The sequence below is a fragment of the Ostrea edulis genome, chromosome 7 (genome assembly GCF_947568905.1).
Source record: "Ostrea edulis chromosome 7, xbOstEdul1.1, whole genome shotgun sequence".
NCBI classification, from domain to species: Eukaryota; Metazoa; Mollusca; class Bivalvia; order Ostreida; family Ostreidae; genus Ostrea; species Ostrea edulis.
In genome coordinates this window covers 3,506,256-3,518,408 of record NC_079170.1, presented here as the reverse complement: position 1 = coordinate 3,518,408, position 12,153 = coordinate 3,506,256, and the positions used below count along the sequence as shown (strand labels likewise).

The 12,153-nt window shown below is 38.6% G+C and overlaps 1 protein-coding gene across 1 annotated transcript; it reads left to right on the top strand.

The window, feature by feature from the left end:
• Positions 1-244: 244 nt before the first annotated feature.
• On the top strand, positions 245-11,494 carry LOC125656791 (protein rolling stone-like). The gene is made up of 4 exons (XM_048887374.2): positions 245-536; positions 9,086-9,308; positions 10,342-10,449; positions 10,555-11,494. The coding sequence occupies exons 1-4, from the start codon at positions 414-416 to the stop codon at positions 10,950-10,952; spliced, it is 852 nt and encodes a 283-aa protein (XP_048743331.1). The 5' UTR covers positions 245-413; the 3' UTR covers positions 10,953-11,494.
• The last annotated feature ends 659 nt before the right edge of the window (positions 11,495-12,153 follow it).

Here is a 12,153-nt window from a genome sequence, read left to right as displayed (position 1 = left end):
AATAAGATACTAGTATATTGGTACATGTCTGTGTTCAAATCAGCTGAATTTTAAAGTTAATAAAAATGCCCCATTGCTTGTCTCGTCATTTATTAACTTTTCAATTCAGACAATGGTGAGGTTAAACACACGGAATATATGCAGCTACCTAAACAGTTTCATATATTCGTTCTGTAATCCGCTCTAATGAACGATATCCTTAATTCGCATACAGCTCGTTAGAGAATTAATTTTAAAAGGACGTCATACATGCTTAACTTTCAAATATGATGGAGTATTTGCGCAAGGAATTTAAAGTGAAGACTAGAGAAAATATTTTACATACAACTTAAGTAACGTGATTAGAAAAATACGGATGGTCAAGACCGCGGTGACAATGACTTGGTCACTAAGGATGCCAGTGAGTGGACATAATGACAGAACCGCGGGAAGACCAGCGCTGCTGTAAATCTTGCCTCAGTAGAACTAAAGAGGAGTTGGAAGGGAAAAAATGGACTCTGGAATATGACGACCCGTCTGATTTTGTTAAATTACAAGTAAGTAATTGCGAAAACAGACAAAAATGAAACTCTGCGAACACGTCAAGCTTAAACACGGGATTTCTAACTTGTTTTATATACACACTACTACGAGTGCATGTTTAATGGAAACTCTTAAACTTATGTTCAGGAGTAACTTCCCTTGGAAAAATAGTTTTTTCGCTAAAATACAGGTAATACTAAATATTGTATCATTATTCCTGATCTGCCCGTTACATTCAATTAAATATGGACAGCAGATTATAAATGTATGGAATCAATTACACCTTGAAGTTTGTACATGTGTACTTTTGATATAAATATTTCCATTTAGCAAAGTTACGTCAATAATAAAACTATTTATTACATTTCTGAATTAAAATTCTGACCTATCAACTCGACATATATCTGTATATTACAAAATATAACAATTAGGAATTGAGGGGATATAAATAACAGACACTGGGGGTGATTTCTGTATAATCAGCCCGTAAACTACACAAATTAACTCTCCCTGACATTTACTTCTCAAATCAAAGTTTCCTAAATGAAATAAATCAAATTCTGTGCACAAACGCTTTGTAGATATCATGTTGATCAATGATTAAAAAAGAAATGAAATATAAGTACAGACGATTGTGTACTGCAAATAACACGTGCTAACGTATCCGGTGTTTTCTCGAGATGTACACAGGATGTCCATGAACGATCCATTTGCTGTCATTAACCTGTTATAAATACAGGATGCACATGCACCAGTTTCAATCACAAGCATTCGACGTTTTAAATACCTATAATAAAACAATGTCTTCCGATAAACAAATTGTTTGTAAGAAGATACTAGTATTCTTAAAATTATAGATATTTGAAAAGTTGAGTGCCTGTGTGTTTTTCTCTCACGGAAATACTTAGGCACTTGAAATAACATATGGTCAGAAAGTTGTGATAAGTGTCCTCTTTCATTTTTGTACAAAGGGCAAACTATATATATAACTCTATATTTATCATTCACTCTTTACGGACCCTCTATACATCAATCAAACTACGTTCTGGACGACTACAGTTACATACCCTATAGAATTTTGCAGTAAGAGGTCAAAGGTACTTCCGTTTTGAAAGTATACGAGACAATATTCTTTGAACCTCTTCATACTGGCACATTAAATGGAGTGTATTAGCAAACTGCATACATTGTGATTTTGATAAAAAAAACAACAACAACATGTTGTTACCCGTTAGGTATAATGTAGTCATACGCAGCGATAGTTGAACATTTACAAGATATAACCTTCTGTTTTAGGAAGAATGGGAAAACAGAGTGAAGATAAATACAGTTTTGTCTTCGTAGAGTACCAGTGTTTTTCATCTTCTGTCAATGCATGTATGCATTTCATGAAATACTTTACTATTATGTCTAAAATATGTGTGATCTTTTTTTTTAAATAATGAATTTATGTGATTTAAACGAGAAACCTTCATTTTAAAGATAATATATTACAATGAAATTCTTCGCACAAAAAGAACAAGTTTCATCCTTTATTTGTGTGAATTCATCCTAGTGTCAACACTTCCTTACCACTGTATCAAAGGATTTGATACGAAAAATTATAATCCTTCAGAGTAATAAAGTCGATTTCGATTGGCTGGAAACAGGACGACTGCACAGTGATGACTGTGACGTCTTTCGCTGGAAAACGAACAAAGATTCAGGTTGTCGTATGCCCTGAAATGAAACAGCGAAAGGCAACCTTATCAACACAGAATCTTGAGTCAGGAACATAAAACAAGTGGCTGTCCTTTAGAAAAGGATTGCAATAGGTGGACCATAGGCATGCGTTTCTACCAAAAACTTAGTATATTCTCGGTTGAAATAAAATATGTGCATGTATAAGTATTTTAAAGAGGTTCGTACCTGAGATTTGGAGTTATGTAAACTTTTTGGGAACTGTATTTTTGATTTCGATCCCGTGGGGATCCGGGTTAGAATAGGTCCTCAGTACCCCTTGTTTGTCGTAAGGGGCGACTAAATGGGACGGTCCTTCGGATGAGACCACAAAACCGAGCTCCCGTGTCACAGCAGGTGTGGCACGATAAAGATCCCTCCCTGCTCAATGCTCATAAGCACCGAGCATAGGCCTAAATTTTGCAGCCCTTCACCGGCACTGGTGACGTTTCCATATGAATGAAAGATTTTCGAGAGGGACGTTAAACAATATACAACCAACCATATAAATTTCAAGGTCTTGTCTTGAAATTTAAAATTGAACAAAAAAAGTGGGGTTAGAGATAAAAAAAAAAATATTGATTGTTGGCGAAAATATTGATTTTTTATACAAAATTTCAAGTAAATTGATTTAAACGTTTTAAAGAATCGGTGCTCTGTTTAGAAAATTATATCAACCAAATTACTAAATTACAACATTTGAACTAGTTCCAAGTCTCAACTACTTATATCATAAATTACAAAACTGAAATACACATATAGGAATATAAAAATAAAAGATATATTGGATGAAACAGAACCTTTGAAATTATGCAGATTTAGAACTATTTGATTAATCAATCCTTCCGCCAAAACATATAGTCCCTGCCAAACTCTTTCAAAATTTGAATGGACACAAAATCTTTCAACTGGATAGGGCTCAGTAATAGCAGTTTTGCTCAAAATCTCAGGAGCTAACTCCCTTAAACCAGATTTTTTAAAATCTCGAAACATGCAAATCTTATATTTCATTGTTATGTCTTATTGCGAGAGCCGATGATATACTGACCTAAAGGGAATGCTATTTTTTAGCTTTGACGTTTACCCTCGGAATTCAAAGTCATCCTTGCATTTGATCTGGCTTGGATATCTCGAAAAAATCTCATAAAGTTTGAGTTTTCTTATTTCAGGGGCCACAATGATATAAAGCTGACAACAAAATATTGATGCTCACAAGCTTGAATGTCGATTTTCGCTTCACAAATTCACAAAATGTTACTTTCTTTGATTCGATCTATCCCTGTGAGCTCGAAATAAAAGACACCACAGAGTCATCCATTTCTGCTTAATACTTGGATATTTTATTGAAGGTATACATTAACGGCAAACTGAGAACTGAACTGTATGATAAACGGGATGATTTCAGCTTCTCCATCGTTAACTTTCCATATTTAAGTAGCAATATTCCATTATCACCTGCATATGTGTTAATATCTCTCAACTGATTCGATACGCAAGAGCTTGTTCTGCGTATAGTCAGTTTTTAAATCGAGGCAAGCTACTGACAAACACGTTGATGGTATAGGGGTTTCAACAGTCTCGATTGAAGTCAGCATTTCGTAAATTATATCGTCGTTATAACGATCTAGTTCGTCAATACAATCTATCATTGGGTCAAATGCTGTCGGACGTGTTTCATGCCGATTGTTAGGCCGTTCTTGGCACACTGATTTTGACTACGGATAATTTCGTTTACCCGATCGACATATACGGCTCACGGCGGGTGTGACCGGTCAACAGGGGATGCTTACTCCTCTTGGGCACCTGATACCACCTCTGATGTGTCCGGGGGTCCGTGTTACCCAACTCTCTATTTTGTATTGCTTATAGGACTTCTGAGATTGATCACTGTTCGTTATCTTCCCCTTTCATGTGAGCATGTTACCATGTAACTAAGCAGAAATAGATTTATCCATTCAAGATTAAAATAATTTTTATTCAAAACACAAAAATCTGTTTTTTACGAATCATGAAAGGCGAAGATAACAATCAGTGGTCAATCTCATCACTCTGATTAGTACCGGTGTAAACTTACCTGAATACCTCTTCTACAGGAAAAAAGCTTGATCTGTAACTCCCGCTCTAATCCTCTTGTATGCGTGGGTCTGGTCAGATACTGTTCGTAATTCCAGCACTTATCAGTTTGATCTTAAAATCATTCAAGTCCTTCACACCCACGACCCAGTCAGGTAGACTGTTCCAATCGTTAACCACTCTTCTTGTTAACGTTGAGGCGGCGGTGTCTTTTAAACAACTTCATACTGTGTTCTCTTTGTAGACACTGTCTTTTCCAGTCAAGATCTTGTACACTTGGATCATATTGCCCCATTTCCTTCTGTAGTATAGGGATGGTTGCAGCTTTTCCTCATAGGAAAGATTCTTGATGTAGCTGCATAGCTTCGTTGCTCATCTCTCTACCTTTTCTAACTTGTCGACATCGCCTACAAACTGCTGCATTGTCGCACTCAAGTGTTGGACGAACCATCCATGTGTACAAGTTTTTTATGACTGTGCTAGCCCTTGTAGTAAATATCCTTTTGATGTCCCTCAATAATCTGAACTTCATTGGCTTTCCCTATAGCATTGTTGACATGCTGATGATACGACAGCTTGTTGTGCACCAATACACCAAGGTCTTTTCATTCTTTGTTGTTTCCAGTTTTCTTTGCTGACCATCGTTGTCTATCGTGCTGTAAAAAGGGTTCGCAATATTCCGCCCAAGGTGCATCACACTACATTTGCTTGTGTTGAACTTGAGTTGCCACTTGTTTGACCATTTTGACAACCTCTCGATGTCATACTGTATTATTGCCCTGTCATTATCTGTGGTTGCTCCCCATACATCTTCATATCATTAGCGAATATACGAGTCACACAACTCACTGCATCCGAATTGTCATTTATGAAAATTATGAAATAGCCTTACGAAGAGTAAGGTTTCAATAATGCTGCCTTGTGGAATCCCACTTGTCACATCAGACCACTTAGACTTGCTGCAGTTCATGAATACCCGTTGCGATCGACCTTCTAGCAAGTTGTTCATCCATGCTCTGAAGTTGCTTTTGATGCCACAGCTTCCAATCTTGCTCGGTAATCTCTTGTGCGGAACCTTGTCAAAAGCCTTTTTGAAATCTAGATAGACTGTATCAATTATATACAGTGCTTCTGACCACTCATCCAGGTACACTAACAGCTGTGTCATACAGGAACGACCCATCTTGCTCATAACAAAACAAGTAATCACTAGTCATATGCTTCACTGCACCTCTCACTATGCCTCCATAACCTTTCAGAGAACCGACGTCAAACTAACGGGTCTATAGTTGCCATGTGTACTTTTGTCCCCTTTCATGAATATGGGTATAAACTGGCCCTGCTTCCACTGCGTCGGTAGATGTCTGGAGTCCAAAAACGTTCTATAGATGATGTTGAGGGGTGTAGCAATGCAAGGTGCCAGCTCCGTCAACACTCTAGGGTGAAATCCGTCTGGGTCCAATGGCTAATTCTCTCCAACAATTCCTGCCTACCAGATCTATCTTTCATTTCTGGAACATTTTCCACACCTTCGTTTTTAATGACACTACAGAAGAAATCATTGAATGTATCTGCTTTAGCACTGTCATCACTGTGAGTAACACTGTCTTCATCATTTAAGTACGCCACTCCACTCTTCATGGTCAGCTTGGATTTCGTATATTTTCAGAGAGCTTCTGCGTTAGTCTTCATCTCCTCTCTATCGTAATTCTCTTGTGTAGTTCCTGAGCTTGTTTCTTGCTGTAAGTATTTCTGATAGTCATTAGAGTTTTCTGTGTCAGTATAGTGCTTCCACGCTCGCTGCTTAGCCTTCACCAGTCTCATACCCTGCTTATCTATATACGACTGTCTCTTCTTGTTTCTCCTTCCACAACTAGCATTAGTAGGACAATGGCTGTAAATCGCATTTTCTAGATGTTCACTAAAACAGTTCCATGCCTTTTATGTGTTTGTGTCATTTAAGCCATTCCACATTCGAAAGAAGGTCTCTCATTCCACCATAGTCACCTTTAGCATATATGTATTTCTTAGTTTTGGTTGTCTCGGTCTCAACTTTACACTTGTACTCGAAAACTAGAATCAGTGGTCCCTGTTTCCTAGTGGTACTAAGTACTGCAAATCACTGACTACATTCTCCTCCACTGTTAACACCAAATCCAACACTGATGGTCTTTGGTTTCCTCGATATCTAGTTGGTTTAGGTGATAATCTCTCAAACACTCTGTAAACTGGTCACTATCTGAATTATCTCCATCCATTGAAACACAATTCTCCCAGTCTATGTTGCATGGTCATGAAAATTATCGTCCGATATTCCACGTAGTAACGCTTCTATGTTCCTATTATTGTCGCTTGTGCTTGAGGGGCTCCGATACACACATCCTATAACCACCGATTTGTTTCTGTCCACTTTTATCTTCACCCATACCGATTCCTTAAAATATCGAGTGACCTCACTCATATCTAAAACTTCAACCCCTAAATGTGTTTTAACACATATATGAATATATCGGCCTTCACCGTCAAGGTTATATACAGGTGGATGCTAATTTTCAATGAAAACCTCTGCTTCTTGGAGTGACACTCTACAGTTCTTGGGTTTCACTTCCGTAAATGTGATAATATCAGGCTTGTGCTCCTCCACGCAATGCGCAATGTTCACCATTGTGGTAGCTATTACATCCACATTGCTTGATTAAAAACTTCAGACCTTTCGGATTAAAACTATGCAAGGTGAAGATAACGAACAGTGATCAATCTCATAACTCCTACAAGCAATACAAAATAGATAGTTGGGCAAACACGGACCCCTGGACATACCAGAGGTGGGATCAGGTGTCTAGGAGGAGTAAGCATCCCCTGTTGACCGGTCACACCGCCGTGAGCCCTATATCCTGATCAGGTAAACAGAGCTATCCGCAGTCAAAATCAGTGTGCCAAGAACGGCTTAACAATCGGTATGAAACACGTCAGACAGCATTTGACCCAATGTGAGGTTGTATTGACGAACTAGATCGTTATAACGACCATAGAATTTGCGAAATGCTGACTTCAATCGAGGCTGTTGAAATCCCTGTACCATCAACTTGTTTGTCAGTAGCTTACCTCGATTTAAAAACTGACTATACCCAGAACAAGCTCTTTCATATCGAATCAGTTGAGATATATAAACACCATATGCAGGTGATAATGGAATATTGCTACACAAATATGGGAAGTTGACGATGGAGAAGCTGAAATAATCTCGTTTGTCATACAGTTGAGTTGTTAATTTGTCGTTAATGTCTACTTTCAATAAAATATTTAAGTATGAAGCAGAAGTGGACGACTCTGTGGTGTCCTTTATTTCGAGCTCACAGGGATATATCAAATCGACATATGAATGAAAACTATCATTGTTAATAGACAAAACGTCATTGATATATCTAAAAGTCGAATTGAAGGCCACATCGAGAGATTTTTTTTTCTTCTGTGTGGTTATACTCGTATTTACAGCCTACAGAATACATACACTCACATATTTCACAACATCTACACTTTAGATTACTTACTGCAGATGAGAACAAAATTTGGATTGGTTCAAACTTTACTCCAGCGGGCACTGGTTCAGTGAAGAAAGAAAATTATATCCCAGAGGGTTACGAATGGAATGATTCATATGATATCCCAGAGTGTTACGAATGGGATATTTCAGAAGATATTCCAGAGGGGTAACGAATGGAATGTTTCTAAAGGGATGTCGACGTACCCATGAAGAAAGGTGTGAAGCATACATGAGCAAGTTAACAAGTAGAATTGATGGAATAGGGGGAAACTTCAACAGAAATGCAACATAATAGATGTTGAGAAGCGTGTTAGACAACTGGAAAATACAGACAGGGCGACGGAACCCGCGACAGAAGTAGTAGTGCAACACAAATCGACACAGTTAGAGATTCAATTAATGAGCAGCAGGAGAAGGAGCTTAGTGTGAGGAACCTTATTACACAGAACCTTCCAGAATCCGAGAAAAGTGACTTCGAAGAGAGGCAGAAGGAGGACGAAGAGCGGAACAAGAGATTACTGAGAGTGATTGGTGTAACCTATGAAGGGAATCATTGAAGAACTTGTCAAGAGATCACTGGAAGTGATTGGTGTAACCGATGAAGAGATTAAGTCATGTGCAAGAATCGGCAAAAAAAGTGATTAAGGTCCGTATCATGAAGATTACTGTGGACATTGTGCTAAGAAGAAAAGTGATCCTCAATAACGCAAAACCCTTGTAGAAGAATAGTAACTAGAACAATGTCTACACTGGACCTGACCTTACTAGAATGCAACGAGAGGAGATATTCAAATTGACGAAAGAACTGCGGGAAAGGAAAGACAGGGGGGGGACTGATATTTTTCTCAGGGGAAGAAAAATTGTATAAGGAAAAGATAGGCCGTTTCGGTTCAAAGGTGGTGCAACTCCAAAGGGGGTAAGGTCGCTACAGGAGGTAAAGCCATTGAAGAGGGCACAAACTCGACAGGGAGGACAGCCACATGAGAAAGAGCAGTGAAGGACGTTATCTTCACCTTGCACATTCTTAGAATGACATTGGTGCTCAGGAATGCAAGATTTGTATACCCCCACCTCTAATCAAATCAATGTAACTTTTACATAACAGTCATATTTGACTCAGAAGTCAGATGATTGAATTCAAATTGATGAATTTCATATTGATGTGCGTGTGATTGTTATTATATAGTGTTACAGTATTGTTTAACACGACTTTTGGTCATATTTCAGTGTGGTCCTTCCGGGCTCTTCATCGGCTGGTCGGTGAGCTGGGCGATATTACATATACTCGGACTCGGACTTCAGCCTTACTTCCACAGGAACTCCGAGCCCAGCCTGAAATGGTTCTCCTACCTGACCTACTGGGGATACACCACTCTGGGGTTATTCACATTGTCGGACTCTGTAGCAGCCGTCTATGTCCACGTTCGACGACGAGATATTATCAAAGGAGGTTAACAATTACTGTGTTTAACGCATGTAGGTGATGAAGCAATGTACATGACTTATATATAATATACAGGTAGAATATATTAGCCCGCCCATGCCATGACCGCTTGGAACCTAGGACGTTAACTTAGTGATTTCTCCATCGCCAAATGCTCGGCATTCAGAAGTGAGAATCACGGGTCTATCGAATATGACTTTGAAAAACGGAGGTCCCGTGCCGCGGCAAACGTTGACACGTTAAAAAACTCACTGCTACGGCCCTGAGTGCTAAGCATAAGTCTAAATCTTTGGAACTTTACCTACAACTGGTGACGTCTAATATGAGTGAAAAAAAAATCTGAAATGGACTTAACACAAACAAATGAAAAAACCCCGGATCTTTTATTATCGATTCAGTCATACCATACAAGATTCGTATTCTATGATTGTTATTGATTCAGTCATACCATACAAGATTCGCATTCTCGTTTTACTATAGATTTACATCCACAATCAGTTATTACCTGTAGCGATTTACAATTTCTATTTAAAGTAGATGAAAAGGTTTGGAAGGTTTATCAGTGTCATATTGTAAATTGTGCTCATGTATCTACTGCCATCAGGCAAGATCAACATTTGCATTATGACAGGTCGACACTACATAAGTAGTGTAGTGCACTCGGTGGTGTTGGATAATGTTCTCTCGGCGACCGCGTCAAACCTAAGGCGTTTAAAATAGGTGTTCCTTTGTTAAACGCCCGATATCAGAGGCAAAGGTCACGGACCTTAACACCGAAGATTCTGGGTCACAGTAGGCTTTGGCGCGAAATAGCATTCCTCCCACCGTCTTGATCATCATGCATTATAAGTCAAAGTTTGTGGTACTTCACCTACAACTGGGGACGTCTCTAGCTCTTTAGCAAGAGTGAACGGAACCAAGAGCAACAAACATGTTTAATATAGGTATCGCATCTAAACACAGACAATACCGTCAGAGCAACAGAAAGTATAAACCTCCCCATCATAGCTTTCATTATTATTTCCTTTTCTTTCTGTAGAATGTAAAATGATGCCATGGTACTTAAAAGCAGTCTGGGTACAGTTCAACGTGAACACTCCGATAGCGCTGGTCATAACTATTTTGTTTTATCTCTTTATACCAAACGGTAAGTGGTAAAATCTTTGTAACTATTAAAAATATCATTTTCACACACAATTACAGTCTATTTTAAGTTACCAATAATATTAAAAAGCATTATTTCACATTTCAGATACCAGTGCCAACAGTATTCTTGTGCACGCCATGAATACAGTCTACGTCGCTGCCAACGTCATCGTCTGCGCCAAACCGATGCGCATACCCCATGTTCTTCACCCCCTATTGTACGGCCTAGTGTATCTCATTTTCTCCTTGATTTACCAGAAGAGCACCGACATCGTTGTGTACACTCAGCTGGACTGGGATAACATGCCCCAGACTGCCTTCTTCATGCTGGGTGTTTTATTGCTAATTCTTCCTTTTCTTTACTTCATGTGTTTGACTGTTACCAGGTTAAGACAGTTGTTGTGTAAAAAATTGTGTAGAAAGAAAACGACTGTTTCTCCGCAAGAAATAGAGGGAGATAACTCTCATGATGATATTGTGGATGACACCAGGAAAAACCAGTGACGAGATTCAAAGTACATGTTAATTGAATTAATTAGACAGGTATGACCATTGGAATCTAGTAAACCAAATAAAAAAAAAAGGGGGGGGGGAGCAAAGATGGTACCATCTGTTGCTGACATGGGGGATGGGCCATACTATAGTTTGAAATTCTCATCTTCAAAATGTATAGCACATAACACTCTTCTCAGAATGACGCGACAAATGACGTTTTTCAAGTTTACTTTGCAAAATGTTGCAAGTCCTAGGTTATTGATGGTGAGAAAACAGCACACTTGTCGTATACATTAGCAATCACTTTCATGTATTATAAGCTAAACTTACGTGTGTATTGGGGAGAAGTCATTCCGTTATGGAATCCGGATATAGCCATACTGTCCATTGTCGCGCAGTCCTACTATTATTTGCTTGAACGTCAAAGGAACGAAAGTTTCTTTTCTTTTCTTACTTTCTTTTTTTTTTTTTCTCTTTTTTTTTTTTTTACAAGTATGATGCATATGTACATAACATGCCAGCCAATCTCTGCAAAATAAACTCATACATATGTTGTTCGTTTTCTCAACAATTAAAAAACATGAACGACAAACAAATATGGATTCGGACCCAGAATTCTAGACTGGTAAGCGTGCACTCAATGAAAGGTGAAGATAACGAACAGTGATCAATCTCATAACCCCCACAAACAATACAAAATAGATAGTTGGGCAAACACGGACCCCTGAACACGACAGAAGTGGGATCAGGTGCCCAGGAGCAGTAAGCATCCCCTGTCGACCGGTAACACCCGCTGTGAGCCCTATATCTTGAACAGGGAAACGGAGTTATCCGTAGTTAAAATCAGTGTGCTAAGAACGGCCTAACAATCGGTATGAAACACGTCAGACAGCATTAGATCTAATGATAGATTGTATTGAAGAACTAGATCGTTATAACGACCATTGATCCTGCGAAACGCTGACCTCAATCGAGACTGTTGAAACCCCTGTACCATCAACTTGTTTGTCAGCAGCTTGCCTCGATTTAAAAACTTACTATACGCAGAACAAGATCTTGCGTATCGAATCAGTTGAGAGATACATGTATAAACACCATATGCAGGTGATAATGAATATTGCTACGTAAATATGGGAAGTTGACGATGAAGAAGCACACATAACTTATTTCTTAGAAAGTTAAAAAAATAGCTGTCTGCGTATAGAAAATG